The sequence below is a fragment of the Salvelinus sp. IW2-2015 genome, linkage group LG4p, assembly GCF_002910315.2.
Source record: "Salvelinus sp. IW2-2015 linkage group LG4p, ASM291031v2, whole genome shotgun sequence".
In the NCBI taxonomy this organism is placed as follows: domain Eukaryota; kingdom Metazoa; phylum Chordata; class Actinopteri; order Salmoniformes; family Salmonidae; genus Salvelinus; species Salvelinus sp. IW2-2015.
The window spans coordinates 25311306-25332453 of NC_036841.1; the positions used below are offsets into that span (position 1 = coordinate 25311306).

Consider the following 21148-nt stretch of genomic DNA (forward strand, 5'->3'; position numbering starts at 1 on the left):
ACAGCATGATGCTGCCACCTCCATGCTTCACTGTGGGGATTGTGTTCTCGGGGTGATAAGAGGTGTTTGCGCCAGACATAGCGTTTTCCTTGATGGCCAAAAAGCTCAATTTTAGTCTCATCTGACCAGAGTGCCTTCATGCCTTTTGGCAAACACCAAACGTGTTTGCTTATTTTTTTTTAAGCAATGGCTTTTTTCTGGCCACTCTTCCGTAAAGCCCAGCTCTGTGGAGTGTATGGCTTAAAGTGGTCCTATGGACAGATACTCCAATCTCCGCTGTGGAGCTTTGCAGCTCCTTCAGGGTTATCTTTAGTCTCTTTGTTGCCTCTCTGACTAATGCCCTCCTTGCCTGGTCCGTGAGTTTTGGTGGGCGGCCCTCTCTTGGCAGGTTTGTTGTGGTGCCATATTCTTTTCATTTTTTAATAATGGATTCAAATGGTACTCTGTGATCAACCCTGATCTGTACTTCTCCACAACGTTGTCCCTGACCTGTTTGGAGAGCTCCTTGGTCTTCGTGCTGCCTCTTGCTTGGTGGTAGTCCTTGCTTAGTGGGGTTGCAGACTCTGGGGCCTTTCAGAACAGCTGTATATTTACTGAGATCAGGTGACAGACCATGTGACACTTTTTTAACTAATTATGTGACTTCTGAAGGTAATTGGTTGCACCAGATCTTATTTAGGGGCTTCATAGCAAATGGGGTGAATACATATGCACGTACTAAAGATATTTTGTGCATTTCACTTCACTAATTTGGACTATTTTGTGTATGTCCATTACATAAGATCCAAATAAAAATCTATTTAAATTACAGGTTGTAATGCATCAAACTAGGAGAAACACCAAGGGGGATGAATACTTTTTCAAGGCACTGTATGTACAGTCTGTCACACAAATATACAATCAGAAATGAGAGAGATGTCTCAGATCTGTATGTCACACAAACGGCAGGTAGCCCAGCGGGGTGGCAGGTAGCCCAGCGGGGTGGCAGGTAGCCCAGCGGGGTGGCAGGTTGCCCAGCGGGGTGGCAGGTTGCATAGCGGTTAGAGCCTTGGGCCAGTAACTGAATGGTCACTAGTTTGAATCCTCGCACAGACAAGGTGAGAAATCTGCTGATGTGCCCTTGAACAAGGCAATTAACCCTAATAGTTGATAATGACCACTCTCCGAGGGTGTCTCAGGGAGAGTTGAAGAATTGCAAAAAAAAACACATTTCCAATTCACACGTGTATTAATACACCACTTGTACATAAAATAAAATGTGTCACGTTGCCGAATACGACAGTGTTAGACCTAACAGTGAAATGCTTACTTACAGGCTCTAACCAATAGTGCAAAAAGTATTAGGGAACAATAGGTAGGTAAAGAAATAAAACAACAGTAAAAACAGATTTTAAACAGATTTTAAACTGTTTAATGAAAGGGAACCCAATTCCCTTTAAAGTTAACTAAGTCATTGGCCTGCCTTACTCACTGAAACAGGAATGAAGAGCTGTTACCATTCAAATAAATGTTTCTGTCGAACATGTATCCCACCTTCATTACCTACTTGGGCCTGCAGCCCACGTTGGCTTGCCGATCTTACAACTCAGAGAGCTTGCAAGCACAGCTTTTGAGACATCAAAAGTTCAAGAGCCCTGACCACTCGGTTTTGACGTTTGACCAGGAGCACTCACTCCAGTTAGAGGTGCATTATCAGGTATTGGAGCGTTGAGAGATGACGCACAACAACAGTTTCTACCACGAACCATGATCCAATAACCTCCGCGGTCGAAAAACTGTAAAGTACGTCGCCATCAAAACGACTACCGCTACAATCGACCTGTTCGCTACGTTCCTTGTCCCAACCCACAAAAGTGTCAGAGCACAAAGGTAAAAAAGGGTTGAAGGACGATCAAAACATAGACCGATGTCTCCAGAAGTTCCACTACGTGAAAACTTAAAGCCGAGAACAATTTGAGAAAAGGGTAAAAGATACGTCACTAGGTCTAGACGGGGAATTACTGGACACCACGGTCGCAGGAATTAACACCCATAGCAAGGACGTTAAAAATGTATCCCGCTCTCATTCGAGACCTATCCAGGCTCGCTTGATCAAGAAACAAGCCCACGGGCTTTGTCTAAGACTCTGATACAAATGTTGCAAGAAAAAGGTCAAACACTTTGTTAAAGCCAAGCTCACTCAAAATCTGAAAAGTCGATTGTTTCTACCTTGAACAGAAATGGCACATCATGTCGTTGCGAACGACACTCCACTTTGTGGGAATATGTCCACTAAACACAAATCTAACGCCCATACCTGGAAACAGTCCTGGGAGGACTGCTTAACTTGTCATGCGCCAATCAATTTGAGCCGACAATATCACTCATCTCTCAAAACATTGTTCGATGATCTCAAAAGGCTTTGAAGCCAACTAAAACGTTGGTTAAAAGTGGAACAATGCGAAACTACACTTCGAGGGGTCACTCAGACTACCTCGCCTCTCACATTGAGAGTCATGCTGAAACTACACTTCCAGGACGTATTGTCGTTCACCCTGTGTAATGTTACCAGCCTCGAAACTGTACCCCTGCTACTTGGAGCAGACTTTATGGATCGGTACTCCCATTGATGGATTGAAAACCAACCAGGTATGGTCACAGCCACAGTGCCTTCTCCACTGACCACACTGTCTTCCCCTAACGCTAGCTGCAACGCAGTCATTCACGAGGGTATCTGTCGAAAGCACCCCTTGGGAAAAAGCGTTTAGAAACCTCTTGGTGCAGAATTCGATCCAAGGAGATATTACGATATCTCGACACATTCCATCAGCCAACCTTGATTGACCATTCTTTTCATGATTTCGAGCCAGCTGTCTCTGTGAATAAGCAACTCCCTCCTCCTTGCAGTCGTGCAATACGGTAGTTGAGATGAACTTCCCTTGCCCTTCGGACACTTCCGCAAGTACTTGCGGCCATCTCAGCAAGAAAAACATTGAGCGCAGAGATACTCTGCTTCCGATGATAAAACTTCCGCTTTGTGGGGGACTGTCACCCCTTACAATGACACTAATGGCCGTCAGTCCAGCAACTGACCCGATGACTCCCACTGGTGAAACACTTTGCGATATCACAGACCGATATCCTCGTCTCAGTTCGCAGGTACTGAAGAGGTTGCCACACGTGTACGCGTGGTGATTGACAGGCCTCTACTGCCACTGAGCGTTTTGAAGCACAAACCCCAGGAGATTTGTTTGAAAGGATTCAGCCATTCTCGTAACAAYGTGGCCACTGACAACTCGTACATAGGGTCCGACCTTTTCGTTTGCGCCTCGGGTACCAACACCACCCGCTGGTGGGGGGTCCCGAGACACAAATGGGGGGAATAGTAGCCCAGACCCATGATGAGCCTCATCGAGGCCGGTGGGGGGGTCGAGACTACGGACAACACCGTACGAGGCCGCCARAGCATAAATAAAATCTAGTTGTAAACTCCCCTATGAGAACAGTGAGGAGCAGACAGGCCCCTAGACGGGGATTATCTTAGAACACATCTAAGATAGTACTGAGGTRTACCACACTGGTCGTAAAGGAAGTCCAGTGGACTTGTCCACCTCCAAAACAAATGGCAACAATAATCATTCCTTGCCATGTGTAGGTTCAACWACAATACAACTAGTAAAATGCTCCAATCATGTGTTCCGGTAGAATAATATTTCAGAACAATTCGRTAAGATAACTGGTCCCCTTGAGTACCAGTACCAATACCAGCAACAGTCAGTCCAGCTACAATCAGTAAGAAGGTTAGAGATCTAACCAATCAAATWACCCTTGACAACAGCGACATAGTAGTTAGGAGTCACTCAGAGTGCAACACGGGGAAGGGAATCTCCAGTGCACTCTTCCAATGGTTAACACACAGGCCACTAATAAATAGAATCCTCCATTCAGGAAGAAAATTATTAGAAGTCATGAACCATGATCACACCACGTACGACTGGTCCAATACGTAAAGAGTACTTCCGTCGTAAGGTTAGCTTCTCCGTGGATAGCATAGCTATGAAATAGACTTCTTCATACCTATCGCCACTACAATAGTGGAAGACACAGTGACTTGGAGTAAAACCACGACAGACTCCCTCGACACCAATTCTGACTGACCTCCAGGCATTGACCTGAAAATTACCTGACTACGTCAGACTCATTCTGAACAAGTTGTAATCTGCCAGGATACTTGGTTTTCTTCCCTTGACATGCGCGCTTGTGTAAGCATAAACGCACCTGCACAACGGAACACCCAATTAGGATTTATGCTAGGATCACTTAAGGGTCCACGCAAAATACCAGCCTTAGTAAAGTTGAACATTTACTTTGAGGCCTTTGACTCTACAGCACTCACCAGTTTTCTTCCCAGAAGTCCATAGGTCACCCTGTGGACTGCCCAAAACTAGTGCCTTTCAGCTGTAGACTTGTCATATAGTTATCAACTTAGGATAGTGCCTAAGCAACACACCAAGTAGGATAACCCTAGATATGGCATTAGAGACAATGCCATGATAGTCATTTTGGCAGAATATTGGACGTGTATAGAATAGTCCAATTAGAGGATTTTTGTGTGAGAACTATATTTTCTATATCTTCGAATGTAATTATATATATTTCATGAGTGTGTGTGTGCGTTGTTAACATCTGCCTAAGTTACTGCCCAGATCTTCCAGTCTGGACGACGATCAGACGACGAGTCTGGAACGGCGATCCCAAATCCGGACACCCACTGCCCATCCTTGTGGCGGCATGCCCTGCTGTCAGAGAGCCTACCAAGGTAAACCACCAGAGGGGGGGACCGCAACGGCGATCACCAACCAGGACATCCCCTGGCCCTTCCTGTGGTACTTTGCAGCTTCCAGGGAACATACCAAGATAAACCACTAGAGGGGACCGCAACGGCGATCACCAACCGGACATCAACTGCCCATCCTTGTGGTGGACTGCTCTGCTTTCAGAGAGCCTACCAAGTTCAACCACCAGAAGGGACTGCAACGAGGATCTACAAACAGGACATCACATGGTCATTCTTTTTTATGTTGATTTATAACATGCAGGATAAACAAGATCCAAACCACTAGGGGGGAATGTCATGACGTTGCCCTCTTTGGGGATAGCGAGTACCATCCCCCTCTCTCTGCACCATCCCCCTCTCTCTCTCACCTCCTACCAACAGGCTCTGTTAGGCAGGTCATAAATTCCTTGAGGAGTTCTCTCCTCATGGCCAGAGTATAAGAGAAAGTGAGTTTTCACAGGAGAACAAAGGAACCTCTTCTCCAGCATAGAACTTGAGAATTGAACAATGTACATGTTTTGGAGAAGGTGTACACGGTCGGGGAAGAATCCAGCTACGACCGGTCCATTTCATTTAATGTTTGTGAAACTCATGAGAGACAATACAGCCAATACAGTCAGTTATGAGGCTTGCATCTAATTGTTGTATAACATGAATAAGTAAAGATGAAACTATTTGTGAATTTATGTAATGTGATTTTAAACTGTTTAATGAAAGGGAACCCAATTCCCTTTAAAGTTAACTAAGTCATTGGCCCGCCCCATGAACACAGACATTGATCTGGCGTCATGAGACAGCCTTTTTCTGCTCTTCCGAATATAACCCCCACCTTGGGAATTTATCTTCAGATCAGCTTACCTCGATAACCGAGAGGGCTAAGGTTTGAGTAGATTGCAGAATTCTTAACCATACCACGTGGTTAAACTCTGAGACTATCGATACCGACAGAATAAGAGCTACTCTTCGATACTAATTACTAGTCTGCAGCTAGAAATTATGTACCTTTGAATGCGAGAACCGACAACCGCCGAAACATCTATTCTATATCAAACATTGCTGAATGTTACTCTGAACTATCCATTCTAACCACGGCAGAGAGAGAGAGGGCGGACAAACTCTCCAACAGAAACAAACTTTCCAACAGAGATCACGACGACACACTGAGCGTAAAGATATATATCGATTGCAATTATTCCCGAAAAAGTGAGCGTTCATGTGCAAACGATTAGCATTTCAATTGTTAATATTATCAACTTTGTAGTGTGTTTTTTTATCTTTCGCGCCCTTCTCAGTCCCTTTGTCTACCAATCCGCCATGCCGGTTTAGTCCACTAGGGCACATTCCCTATCATTTCCTTGTGACTATATCTACTTGTTTGTTAGTGTGTTCATTTCTGGATTATTTAGTTAGTTAATAAATATAAATTGAGACAATTGATGTATGGATGACTCATAGTGAAGATTGGGTTCGTGCAGATAACCAACAATTTACGACGTTTGAATGAGACTACACGAGGTAAAGAATAATTAATTAATTAGAAGACTAATTGATCAGATATTAAAATATTAGGAAAATTATAACTTTGTAATCTGAATATTTTCCTTGGTGCCCCGACTTCCTAGTTAATTACATTTACATGATTAAGTTAGTTTAATCACGTAATAATAATTACAGAGAATTTATTTGATAAAAATAAGTCTTCGGTTTAATGACGCCAAAGACACAACAAACCTTTATTTAACTAGGCAAGTCAGTTAAGATCAGTGCAGGTCTACAATTTTGTTTCTGGTGTCCTTTGACAGCTCTTTGGTCTTGGCCATAGTGGAGTTTGGAGTGTGACTGTTTGAGGTTGTGGACAGGTGTCTTTATAACTGATAACAAGTTCAAACAGGTGCCATTAATACAGGTAACGAGTGGAGACAGAGGAGCCTCTTAATGAAGAAGTTACAGGTCTGTGAGAGCCAGAAATCTTGCTTGTTTGTCGGTGACCAAATACTTATTTTTCCACCATAATTTGCAAATAAATTCATAAAAAATACTACAATGTGATTTTCTGGATTTTTTCCCTCATTTTGTCTGTCATAGTTGAAGTGTACCTATGATGAAATTACAGGCCCTCTCTCATCTTCTTAAGTGGGAGAACTTGAACAATTGGTGGCTGCTAAATACTTTTTTGCCCCACTGTATGAGAAATCCCGTTATGCCCTCAGATGAACCATCAAACAGGCAAAGCATCCATACAGGACTAAGATTGAATCCTACTACACCGGCTACGACTCGTCGGATGTGGCAGGGCTTGCAAACTATTATGGATACAAAGGGAAATCCAGCCGCGAGCTGCCCAGTGACGCGACCTACAGACTAACTAAATGCCTTTTATGCTCTCTTCAAGGCAAGCAACACAGAAGCATGCATGAGAGCACCAGCTGTTCCGGACGACTGTGTGATCACGCTTTCCGTAGCCGATGTGAGTAAGACCTTTAAACAGGTCAACATTCACAAGGCTGCGGGGCCAGACAGATTACCAGGACAGGTACTCAGAGCATGCGGGGACCATCTGGCAAGTGTCTTCAATTACATTTTCAACCTCTCCCTCTCCGAGTCTGTAATACCTACATGTTTCAAGCAGACCACCATAGTTCCTGTGCTCAAGAACACTAAGGTAACCTGCCTAAATGACTACCGTCCTGTAGCACTCACGTCGTAGCCATGAAGTGCTTTGAAAGGATGGTCATTACTCACATCACCACCATCATTACATTTACATTTACATTTAAGTCATTTAGCAGAGCTCTTATCCAGAGCGACTTACAAATTGGAAAGTTCATACATATTCATCCTGGTCCCCCCGTGGGGAATGAACCCACAACCCTGGCGTTGCAAGCGCCATGCTCTACCAACCGAGCCACACGGGAACCGAGCCACACGGGACCAACGGGAAATCATCCCGGATACCCTAGACCCACTCCAATTCGCATACCGCCCCAACAGATTTACAAATGACGCAATCTCAATCGCACTCCACAGTACCTTTTCCCACCTGGACAAAAGGAACACCTATGTGAGGATGCTGTTCATTGACTACAGCTCAGCGTTCAACACCATAGTGCCCACRAAGCTCTACACTAAGCTCACRACTCCAACACCATCATTAGGTTTGCTGACGACACAACAGTGGTAGGCCTGATCACCAACAATGACTAGACAGCTTATAGGGAGGAGGTCAGAGACCTGGCAGTGTTGTGCCAGGACAACAACCTCTCCCTCAATGTGAGCAAGACAAAGTAGATGATCGTGGACAACAGGAAAAGGAGGGCCAAACAGGCCCCAATTAACATTGACAAGGCTGTAGTGGAGCGGTTGAGAGTTTCAAGTTCCTTGGTGTCCACATCACCAACAAACTATAAATGGTTCAAACACACCAAGACAGTCATGAAGAGGGMAAGACAACACCAAATCCTCAAAAAGTTCTACAGCTGCATCATCGAGAGCATCCTGACTGGTTGATTCACTGCCTGGTAAGGCAACTGCTTGGCATCTGACCGTAAGGCGCTACAGAGGGCAGTGCGTATGGCCCAGTATATCACTGGGGCCAAGCTTCCTGACATCCAGGACCTTTACACTAGACGGTGTCAGAGGAAGGCCCAAAAAATTGTCGAAGACTCCAGTCACCCAAGTCATAGACTGTTCTCTCTGCTACTGCACGGCAAGCAGTACCGGAGAGCCAAGTCTAGGTCCAAAAGGCTCTTTAACAGCTTCTACCACCAAGCCATAAGACTGGTGAACAATTAATAAAATGGCCACTGACCCCCCCCCCCTTGTTTTTACACTGCTGCTACTCACWGTTTTTTATCTACGCATAGTCATTTTACCCCTACCTACATGTACAAATGACCTCGACTAACCTGTGCCCCGCACATTGGTCTCGGTACCGTACCCACTGTATATAGATTCGTTATTGTTATGTAATCTTATTGTGTTACTTTTTATGAATTTTTTACTTTAGTTTATTTGGTAAATATTTCTTAACTTTTCTTGAACTGCATTGTTGGTTAAGGGCTTATGAGTAAGCATTTCTCAGTAAGGTCTACTCCTGTTGTATTCAGCATATGTGAGAAATAATATTTGATAGATTTTTTTCTCATTCTCTTTCTCCATCTTATGCACAACAAGGTTTACATCCATTCTGCATGTGTGTGTGTGTGTGTGTGTGTGTGTTGTGTGTGTGTGTGTGTGTGTGTGTGTGTGTGTGTGTGTGTGTGTGTGTGTGTGTGTGTGTGTGTGTGTGTGTGTGTGTGTGTGTGTGTGTGTGTGTGTGTGTGTGTGTGTGTGTGTGTGTGTGTGTGTGTGTGTGTGTGGTGTTGTGTGTGTGTGTGTGTGTGTGTGTGTGTGTGCGCACGCGCAAGCATGTGTATGCTATGGTCCTGCAGAGATTGGCTCCTCTCCCAGACCTGTTTAGACCAGCACACTCCCAGAACACGTTGATGGCCTCTACAGAGTAACCCCATGGAACTGTAGCCCTGCCAGCCCTGCACACACACACAGTACACCCTTCTATACACACTGAAATAAGCTCCTCTTAGTATCGGTCAGGGCTGACAGCCAGACTCCTGCAGGGGATAACCACTATCCAGGATTGTGTGTGTGCGTGCATGTAGATGGAGATGTGTGTGTGTGTTGGTCCATCAGCTGGTCCATCAATAGCACAACCCCACCTGGACACAACCCCCTGGGTACCTCCCATTCAGCTGGCTTAATCTATCCTGAAACACACACACCATRTACAGTGCATACATAGTCAAAAACATTCCAACACATTTACCATTGTACCCTCTCCCATAATTGAAACTGAATCACTTCGACCAAACAGTCACAATTACACTCTCACATATATATACACAGCTACATTACATTCACTGTTTTTCACACAACCTGCAAAGTCACCCATGCCCAGCTAATATTCAGTGACGTAGATGAGGAAGCATGTCAGCACTTTGACCAGAGTGGTGACAAAGTGGACAGGGGTACAGTGAARATGTAAGAGGAAGTGAAGGACAAGTGAAATAACCCTGGGGTCAGCTGGAGGTGATGGTGGGATCAGAAGGCGGTAGAAGTGTTTGCATGCCTGTACAGTATGTGTGTAAAGGGGGCATATTGGGTGATGGTCAGAGGAGAGGAGAAAAAAAGAGAGTAAAGGAAAAAATTAAAGGAGATGAGGGGCACAGAGAAAAGCGCTCAGTCACACCATCACTAGCCAGGAGCAGAACCTTACTGTGCAAATTAACCTTGAGAGGTTGCACTGCAGGGAGGGAGGGAGGGAGAATGGCGAGAGAGAGAGAGTGAAAGAGGAATGAGAGAAGGGGAACGAGGGACCTAGAGAATGGATAGAGAGACAAGGCAAAAGAGAGAGGAAGAGAGTGAAAGAGAGAGGCAGACAGGGACAGAGGACAAAAGAGTGGCATAGAAAGAAGGGGACAAAAAAACTGAGAGAAAGAGGAACATTGCACAACATTTTAATACCTCAAGTCATTGCTGCAAAAAACATTCTCAGTCAACTTACCTGTTAAAGTAAAACTAAATGATTGTAATGATAAACTGGGTAGACCTACTGACCAGCAGCGAAGCGGGCCTCCTGTTCTCCCTCAGTGAGGTCAGAGTAGTTGTTGAAGTCAGACTCCAGAGCTGCGGGGGTGTCAGTGGGCTTACACCAGCCCTTCCACTCTATCAGGTGGGCCACCCTGCCCTGGGCCATGCCTGTGGGCCGTGTCACATGGTCCTTCATCGCCTGGGAGATGCCTAGATTTCAAAGATTAGAGGGCAAAGGTCACATACATGTAAAGTGTAAAGAGTATAGCATGCAGGATTTGTTTTGTGTGTGCGTGTGCGTGTGCGTGTGTGTGTGTGTGTGTGTGTGTGTGTGTGTGTGTGTGTGTGTGTGTGTGTGTGTGTGTGCAAACACACACACACACTCACAAGCTCGTATTTACCATGTAATGAAGATCTGGCTAACGCCGCAATCTCTTGAATGGTAAGTGCTCTTCTCGATTTTGGTAACATTTCAACAGTGTCTTCAACATTTACCTGTGAAGGAAAAAACACCCATCAGTAAAGGATGACTCATACACTACATTAATGATGACAAGCAGTGGAGGCCATTATACAGATGTACTGTACATGCTATGACTACCAAGAAATCCTTTCAAACTGATCTAAAAGAGCACTCATGTTTTCAAGGCAGAGAAAATACCTCTGTTTGCATTGCTTTTACACTCACAAGCACACTGCATGAAAGATATGAAGAACAATTGCAAGATTATTATGACAGAAATATAGAACAACCCCTCTACGCTCTACTCTACCCCCTTGCCTGACGTCTGTCCATCCTCTCTACTCTACCCCCTTGTCTGGTCTTCCATCCTGCTCTACTCTACCCCCTTGGTCTGGTCTGTCCATCCTCTCTACTCTACCCCCTTGTCTGGTCTGTCCATCCCTCTACTCTACCCCCTTTGTCTGGTCTGTCCATCCTCTCTACTCTACCCCCTTGTCTGGTCTGTCCATCCTCTCTACTCTACCCCCTTGGTCTGGTCTGTCCATCCTCTCTACTCTACCCCCTTGTCTGGTCTGTCCATCCTCTCTACTCTACCCCCTTGGTCTGGTCTGTCCATCCTCTCTACTCTACCCCTTGGTCTGGTCTGTCCATCCTCTCTACTCTACCCCTTGGTCTGGTCTGTCCATTCCTCTCTACGCTACCCCCTTGGTCTGTCTGTCCATCCTCTCTACTCTACTTTACTAACTTATTCGTCCCCATGGGAAATTTTGTTGCAGTGTCATGTACACATTTAAAGTGGGTTTAATAACAAAACAAATTGACAAAACATTAGCCATGCTTGGCCTTACTAGGTGGATAGGAACACTTAGCCAGCTGGCCTATACTGGTCATATAGGAATCATCTGCCTGCTGCCCTTACTGGTGGATAGGAACATTAGCCAGCTGGGCTTACTGGGTCTATAGGAACATTAGCCTGCTTGGCTACTGGGGGATAGGAACATGTTAGCCTGCTGCCTTACTGGGCGGATAGGAACATTAGCCTGCTGGCCTTACTGGGCGGATAGGAACATTAGCCTGCTGGCCTTACTGGGCAGATAGAAACATTAGCCAGCTGGCCTTACTGGGCGAATAGGAACATTAGCCTGCTGGCCTTACTTGGCGGATAGAAACATTAGCCAGCTGGTCTTACTGGGCAGATAGAAACATTAGCCAGCTGGTCTTACTGGGCAGATAGAAACATTAGCCAGCTGGCCTTACTGTTGGCTCAAGAAGTCAAACAGCCACAAAACCCTGACATGAGATTTGGCACCCTCTAGATGTCTGTAGACCATGTTGAGGAGAGTAAGAATGGCATCATCAACTCCTCTGCTGRGCTGATAGGCAAACTGAAATGGTTCGAGGAGATTCTGGGTGACGCTGAGAATATTACTTTTCATAATTTTATCAAGGCATTTCATTACTAAGGATGTCAAGGCGACAGGGCAGTAGTCATTCAGCACAGAGGGATTAGATGCTTTAGGAATTTGTATAATAACTATGGAAAAAATATATTATGCTACTCCCGTGGTATGGTCTGCGGTGGCATATATTCAGGGATGCCAAKGGAAGCCAGGGAYGCCAAGGGAAGCCAGGATTCCCCCAAAAATTAACCAAGATAAAAAGATAAAATAATGTATCTTTTGTCTCCATGTGTTTTCATAATTTTCCTTCAATTCGCAAGACGCTGAATGTATTTTACCAGAGAAATCATCCGGGTGAGTGAAACAGCACCCCTCTGTCTCCATGACTAGGCCATCTACAGTATCTGATGCTGTCTGGCCATAAAGAGTATGACATTGTTGCCGCCTGTAGCATTGAATGCATGGACTGCAATCCAGCGAGCATTTGGCCTCCCTTGATGAAAAAAAGAATAAAATAATAGCCAATCAGCGTGGAGCTAAACTGAGTGAACTCAACTGTGAATGATCCTGGCGCACCCCAAAAAAATGTAAAGGGAAGCCAGTATGGATTTGTTGTCACTCCTATCACAACACATCAAGAGAAATATGTCATTAACAGAAACAACTTCAATTGTTGCATCTCATTGTGTTCTCCTCCAGTGGCTGGCTGGCTATAAAAAAWTGTCCCTTTCCTATATTAGCCATGGATGGACTTGTGATTTTACTTAATTATCTGTACTGACCAATGATTATAAAAGCGATTTTGATCCAACCATAAATTCATACATTGTGCTCCTGGCCTGAGAGGATGAAAGTACAATGTGTAGCTAGATGTAGAAGACTAATGTTAACTAGCTAACGTTGCCCATGAAAGGAAGTTAGGCTCGAGAGCAAGAATTTTAGCCAGGTAGTCTATTACAACAAAAAATATACTGTATGACAGTCATAGGCCGGTTCGTCAACATGTAAGAGAGGAGGATGGCAGGATGACACAAATCAGAACCATGGACAGCCACATCATATTTAGCTTACATTGATTGGACTAAATACTTTTTGSTATGTTTTAGTTGTCATTGTATTAGACTAAGCATAGGTGATTTGATTATTTTGAAATGTTGAAGACGAAATGGTGCTGTTGAAAAAGTTAAGTGGAGGCAGCTCCTGTTTTCTTTGTGACTTGCGTAACTCTCAGTGGTTCTAAATCAATAGTTGTTTAGTAGTCCGAAATGTCGGAAACATTAACTTGCTTGACCATGCTGTAGGTCATGTAACCATTACMTGCAATATGCTTTGTGGGCTTCACCGGACAGAGGTTGCTCTCCGGTTTCGTAATGAAACAAAGGTGTGGTTGAATTTATTCTGCCACTGTGTCTTCTTGTCTCAGCTTTAGGCCTATAAATCACGGTCTCAAGGCATATAAACTTAAAGGTTATAGAAAAAGCAATGCTATTATCACAACACATAGATTGCAATATGGCTTTTTTTACTGGCTTGGCTTCCCAAGTGATTTTACCCACGCACCGCTACTGATGGTCTGCTCATCCTGTAAAGTCACACCACAGACATTGCATCTGGTGTTGACACGCGCTTTTGTTCGCCATCGCTTTTTATAGACTAGCTTGGTCCACGTGTTTATGTCCACAGCTAGCTGATCCCATGGCAAGCTTGTGCATTGCTAATTCATGACGGTAGAATCATTAGCAACAGAAGCAGAACACAATGACACCGTTTTTGGAGCGGAGAGGCGTGATAATCCTCTAGCGCCGCAAAGGATAGAGAACGAGAAAGAGAGGAGCTCCCAGATCACTGAAGACAATCTGAGAGATATGGCATGCCATCGAGTTTCACAAGACCCCGGGGGCCACTACAGTTTACACCACCGTCACCCACTCTACCTCTTCACCCACTCTCCCCTACTGCCCTACTGAACGCTAGCTGAGAGCTCGGAATGGTGAAGGCATCGGTGGCATTCATCCCAACACAGACGGATGAAGAGGAATAGGTTGCAAAACACCAGGTGCCAGGAGTGACGTGCATATAGCGACAGGGAGACACAGCAATTCCCTACCACAGGCTTTTCAGCACTGGGCAGCTCTGCTCCAGTTCCTTTGAATTGAATACGCTGAATATGAGGCATTTCCGCACGTAGGCTATGTGGTAACATGATCACAAAAACAAACGCACGCGCGCACACAGGCTACACGCACAAATACACCCACATACACACACGCAAAGAGTGCATGCAAGAAGGCTTCCTTAGCTACAAAATCATTGACATCAGTGAAATGTCATACCAGGGTTCCTTCGTCCGTGACAACGCCCCTTGTTTTCTCGCAGAAGAGCAGCTTTTCCATGGAAAATAGGATGAACGTCGATTCCTTCTTATCTAACATGCCACACCAATGCTTGTGTGGTCTCCTCGCGACCCTATGCATGTGCTTCGAAAACGGTTCTCCGTTGCTCAACTTTCTACCAAAGGAGAATTGCTATCGCAACCGATCACCAAGGAACAATTTAACTCAGGATACGTGATTCGTAGATTACGTCACATGCACCATGGATAGCCACAATACCGTTTATTTTCTGCTGCAACCCCTTGTATTTTACTCATTGTCTCAATCTAGCTATACGTTCATATGTTCCTCCGGAAACCCAAAGCCTCAAATGCTTTCTATAGGTTTCAGAGGCGACACTGTCTGGTCTACAAACAGATGCGTCGTCTATATAGCTTGTTGGACGTGGAGAGAGGACGAGCCGACACACGTGCACTCGCGGAGCATCCGTCTGGCAATGGGCATGCATGCACCGATCTGCGACAGTACCTGAAGGGTCACCAAGCGGAAAACACGCATAATGGCCCTTGCCGTTCTATTCCAGCTCCGAGATATTCAATAGAGCCGTGAAAATAGGAGAGAGACGAGGGGAATGTTTTGGCGCTGCTAATCATCTCCTCGTTCCTGCAGCCACGCGCTGGCTCATTGCGACATCTAGATGGTGTGCACTGATCGATGAGATTAGATGGATTCATTATTAGCTTTGAGTGAATTATTCCAGCAACCTGCTAACTTCTACTTACTTCTCCATAGCCTGCAGAAGACTGTCAATAGCGAGAGATAATATGGACAAAATTAAATAGGCATATAAAATCTGTGAGCTGGTTCATTGCAGAATTGTTTCCACTTCTGGATAGGCCTATACCTGAAATTGTTTAGATATAGCCTAATCATTAGAAAATTGTGCCATTCGGTAAATAATATTTATAAATCGTGACAGAGAGCTACTCCGAAAGGAACAATCAAGTCAACGTGGCACTGCGACCAACCTCAGGGTACAAAGCCAGGCAGTCAGTCAGAAGTGCTGAAGCCTACACAGTAAATGAGACTGCAGCGTTGGCCGCCGAGCCRCTGCCGACCCAACCGTCCAAATCTCCTTAGTAGAGCTGTTTAATTGCATTTAGGCCAAGGCAAAAAGGCATTACTTTCAGTACCATTGAGATTCCCATTTGAAAGCTGCATTAAAAATTAATTGCTAATTACTTTGAATGACTTCATATAATAATTAGAAAACTAACTGGTGAACATTTAATGAAAACCAAAATGAAGAAACCCAAAGCGGAATCACTCGTTAACGACTTGGACGGCTTAGTTAATTAGGTCATTATTAAACCAGAAAAGGTTGAGARAATAATTTTCTGCTTCACATCGCGAATTACTACTGACTTCGAAGATAACTCAATTCAGAGCTAGGCTACCATCAGCTGTGATTATTTTGGTGCCCTTTCGGTCTATTATTGGCGATCCCATTGCATTAGACAAAATATACACATAAACGAGCAACACTAGGGTTTATCTAATTGTAGTTCTATTCCAAATAGGCTACTGTGGTTAAAACATATAAGCATATTGGTGATACAAATGTTCCGTTCAGAACTGCTGCTTTAGGCTAATGGAATATGACGTAAACGCACCCATTATAACAGAGATGAAAAATGATGTTCCACCTCATGCAGCGCATTATCGAGTAAACMGTATAGGCCTAATCAATAAGCATTCCTCCAGTGAAAACATCTCCTGTGATARAGAGTCGCGCATGAATACACAGTGTATGATAGCTGTAGCTGGGCGGCAGGGYCAGGGGGCGCGGAGGTGTCAAGTAACTGCGGACGGAGACAAAAAAAAAGGGTCAAACTGAGAATCAGCACCTCGTAGTGGTCCAGTGTCTCTAGGGGCGCGTGGCGAATGTGTCTGCGAGCCAAGCAGGTCCGCGTGTTCCCCAAGAGCGCCAGGTCAGACACAGAGTTAGCTTCGYTCCAGTCCACGCGCAACATAGGACCGTCGACCGCCACTGTCGAAAGGAGAGAACGTAGGTAAACGGCAAATCACCATGCCAACCCTGCCTAGAGAGGGACTAAGCATCCACTGCGGGGGCTAACCCAGCGGTAGCGTTTAGAATGCTCGGCGGGCCCTACGTGGTATCTCAATGTAGTGTCCCTTATAATAGACCAACTATTAACCCCAGTTAAAACCTATTTAAAATGGTAATGAAAACGACAGGGTCCACTTGAAGTGAGATACCACGGGAGGCTATGGGAGGGGACTGTCCTCGTGCACATCCACTTTGCAGTCATGCCACATCATGCCACATCATGCCACATCATGCAGGCAACACAGACTAAGCTATAAGGAGGTCAGTGTAGGTTAGATGGGGCCAGTGCCCATCCCTGCTAAGCAAATAAAGCAGATATAATTGCCATCTCTTTATGACAAAATACACCTTTTATGTTATACCCAAACACCCCTCTACCTGGCTGCATGCATTTCAACCGCCCTCCATTATGAGTGAGTGCCAAGGCCCTAACCAATAGGCCCAAATGGAAGGGGAAAAAAGACTATGGGCACGTAGTGCTCTAGCGAGCTCAAATGCCACCATCCCTTCAACCAGCTCCCTCGGGCTGGAATTGGCACCGCGAAAAACCTAATTGAATAACAATTCAGAGAAATAGAACGAATATATTTCTTTACAAATAATAWTTTCGAAAAATAGTATTCACTTCAATTATCCTTAGAAATATACTTTAGTTTTAGCATGCTTTAGTTTTTTTTTGCACGTGGGAAAACTTTAAAAAACTAAATAGACCGAATTGGCCTTGTTTCTTAGACGCTTACGTCATCACTTGGCACAATGGCGGTACTCCTTAGGTAATAGTTTCCACCAGTCGTTCAATACAAAAATGATAAATATTGTATTTAATTCTATTTGTTAAACTTATCTCTGAAGGATGGACCAAGATTGCAAAACATAAGMATGGAAATGCCCTATAGGTGTTTCAGTACTTGGACAGCTTCTAGTCTACAGTGCACTGTGATCGCTGTTTTCAATGGATAGGCTTGTGGGGCTGAGTGCAACATGACTAGATAATCAACCATGCAAGTGCCAATAATGAATGACAAGTGMCATTTAGTATCAGTTGATTACAAAAACCTCAGTCTCTACTGGATATTTCCTTTCAGTAATCAGAGTGGGTCTATAATGTCAAAGGATAACTTCTCCTTTGCTCTCCTCTCAAGAGAACAGTTTCCAGTTACAGCATGTGAAAAGAACAACTCTTCGCTCGATTAGTCGCCGCACCCACCTCTGATATTAAGCCCAATATATCTGGCCTCATCACTCACGAGCTCAAGTTGCTCGCGCCAGGAGGATTCAATATCTGCCATTTAATTGGATGTGTTGGGATCAAATGCCTCGGGGTGTTTTGTATCTTGGAATCCATAGCTCGCTCGCTAATTAAAGTATTGTTCGGAGGGGTGATGGATGCACGCGCTGTTTGGTAAATTAGATTCATGGAAGGGGCTTGGAAGGCGTTGGTTTGTCATTTGACCCGGTGGCCGCTGGCTCCCTTTTGATGTGTGYTGATTTCCAACCCTCACACACACAGATTGCTGTGGGGTAGACGAGACATGTAATGCCCACTCTGTTACCCCCCTGGATCACACACAGAGAGACACACACCTCAKTAACCGTTTCTATGACGACGGGATCGACTTGATGCTGAGATCGTGTTGGTGAGAATTAGCAAACCAATAAACACAAAAAGCCTAAATGGCAATATTTAKATGTCTAATATCTGCCAAGTCAACAATCATTTTCACTTGCCTTTGGAATGACAAATGGATCAGGTTATGACCTTTTTTTTATCACAGTAGTAGCCCCACAACACAAACAACATGTAGGCCTAATGTAGCCTAATTATATAAGACCTTAAATAAACAAATTAATCAAAAGCAATACCGCATCCCCTATGTGATCGTGTCTCATGGCAACCTCGAGGATTCCATTAAGTCCCTGGTCCACAGAGAAATGCAATTTACCAATCTGTAAAAAAAAATAGGACGAAATAAAATAAAAACAGATTCAAAAGCCTATGTAGCCTAGAGAAAACTACGGGGGGGGGGGTTAGAGCGTTGTAATCTTATAGGCATAGCCTAGGATTTTTGTCGATTGGCTTCTTAGAATCGGCAAATTGAAAGGCTAACGACGTCGGGTTGTGCAACAGTGTCTATGCGGCCGCGCGTATCAAAAGAGAGCGGTTCACCAGGAAATGAAAGGCTCGCGGACATCCGTCATATGTGCATCATTTTTTTATTTGCTCTAGGCTATATCTTTTATATTTCATATATTCTTTTTTTATCCATCTAGCCTTAGATATCAGTGAATTTTAAATCTACATGTATCTGCTTGAAGAGCAAGTGTCTATTACGCTTTTAGGTGTCTTGCTCTCTGTCGTTGTCGTGGAAACAATACATAGACCATGGCCGTGCGCGTACTGTCTTCTGGGCTCACTGAAAGACTTAAGAGGAAATCAACATAATTATGTCAAGGCCAGCTGCGTGGTGATGTCATCTACATAGAGTTATAATGGGCAAACAAATGGGTCTTGTCTTGTAGCCTACAACAACGACAGGACTCTGTAGGCTATTACTGGGGTGACACTGACAGCCATGCACAGCACATAACGCTACAAAGACAGAAAGCTTGAAGCAGCCCATCTAAGACAGTAGTATGGACAGCAATATGATTACATTGACATGTCACAGTCCTGACAAGTGCTGATAGGCGCTCTGGCGATGGTAGCACATTAGCCTACAAGTCATTATCATCATCAAGTGTCTGAAGGAGCAAATAATTGATAAGCAATTAGAGGGCCTGGCTTCCAGATTTATATGCATATCAAATAGATCATCCCTGGTTTGTTTATATTGCTAAACATATTGTATTTCGCTTGCTGTGTGTGTGTGCGATTACATGGTTGTTTGCACTGATGGATGGATGTGGGGAGCGTGTGATTTATCGCTTCTGCAAGGCCCCATCAAATGAATTCCCAGGACCGAGCGAGGGATCGTTCGGTGGGAAACACCATTGAAGAGGAGACGGGAAGGCACGTAGAGCTTCATCGACTAGGCGGACTGAGACAGACAGACATACAGACAGACTGGCAGAATATYGTAAACAACCAGCGGGAGAACATGACAACTGCGGTGTCAACCGAGGAAGCTTGTCAATCGGAAACAGCAAACCAGTCTGTGGGCTATGTAGCCTATGTCCCAACAGTGATATATTTTATTCAAATTATGCGTTCCCCTATTTCTTAAAAATGACTAATTACAGCTTAGTCAATTCAACGATGTTATGATGAATGACGGCTATAAATCCATGTCTGTAAGAATAGCTCTTGTAATAGCCCGGATAACATCACGACAGAAAGCGTAGATAAGAGCAATATGCTGTCTTACCTTMCAGCTAAACTGGGTCAATGCAGTCAAAACCATGGTGCCGGCCGGAAGAGTCTTGTCATTCAAACATAAAACCTTCAGCTCCGCATCCTTTAACAGCAGAGAAAGCACTTCACTCTCTCCTGCCTCGCGCGCCCAACAAAAAGCTATATGAGATCAGTTCTCGCGGCATCTTGATGCTAGCACTCCATCCTCATCTGCTGCAGCTTCTCCAGAAGAAAGCTCCCGTCCCTCCCTATTCTCAATTGATTGAATATTGTCAACATATTTCTGGTCAATCTAGAAACCTCTAATCTCAAAGATGAAAGCAAGGGTTACAGTCTAGTTCAATACACAAACGACTCATTGCACCTCTTATATTTTCCGTGCACAAGACTTCACAAGCAGCCCAATTCACACAATTCGATGTATGCACAAATCAGGCTGTCTGGGACGTGCTTTAAGGATCACTACAAAATTGAAGAACTCTTACCAACTGGCGTTTTGGAACCAACACAGCCCATTTTCGCTTCTTAGACGAGTAGCCTAACCCACACCCGTTTTCCTTCTGCAAAAACGACCTGAGCGTACCTTATAGATCTGAAGTCTCTCTCCCGGGAGTCTTCTCTGGGTTCCGCAAGGATACCGCGTGCTGCTCAGACCCCTCGAGTGACGCCGAGGGCGGGGGAAAGTCCAGCACGTTCGTCCACGTTTTCACTTGCTTTTTGTTACTGCTTTGCTTKCTTGTGAGTTCTGCATTTTCTACATGACTTCTGTGTAGTCTTTGTGCAGTTTTATTATTACAATATTCATCTACCTGTTTGTAGCCTAACCGAACCCCTCTCTCCCTACGTCACTGAGGGAAGGATCGATGCTGGTGTTTCAGCACCACCGCGGCTGGACAGCGCACGTCTGCTTGGGCTACGAGGCGGCGGCAGCAGCATTGGCTTCACGCTCCGCTGGTGGGGGTTCCCCCCTCGTTGTCACACTCCAGTGAAATCCACACACAAGCAAGGGGTCGCCCCGCGTTCTTCGTGTAGCTCTAGCCTACCCGCGTCATTTGGTCTTGGCTAGC

The 21148-nt window shown here is 44.8% G+C and overlaps 1 protein-coding gene across 2 annotated transcripts in view; it reads right to left on the bottom strand.

Moving 5' to 3' along the window:
* Positions 1 to 20775, bottom strand: part of LOC111957977 (protein FAM131A) — a 25730-nt gene extending 4955 nt beyond the window's left edge. The window contains exons 1-3 of one of the 2 annotated variants that reach the window (XM_070439153.1): positions 20665 to 20775; positions 10804 to 10897; positions 10430 to 10612 (exon numbers count right to left, since the gene is read on the bottom strand). In XM_070439153.1, the coding sequence (XP_070295254.1) occupies positions 10430 to 10612; positions 10804 to 10873 (253 nt within the window). In that variant the 5' untranslated portion in view covers positions 10874 to 10897; positions 20665 to 20775. Of the gene's footprint in view, positions 1 to 10429; positions 10613 to 10803; positions 10898 to 20094; positions 20205 to 20664 lie in introns of those variants that run through there. The other variant, XM_023979121.2, reaches the window with a different exon arrangement.
* Between the last annotated feature and the right edge of the window lie 373 nt (positions 20776 to 21148).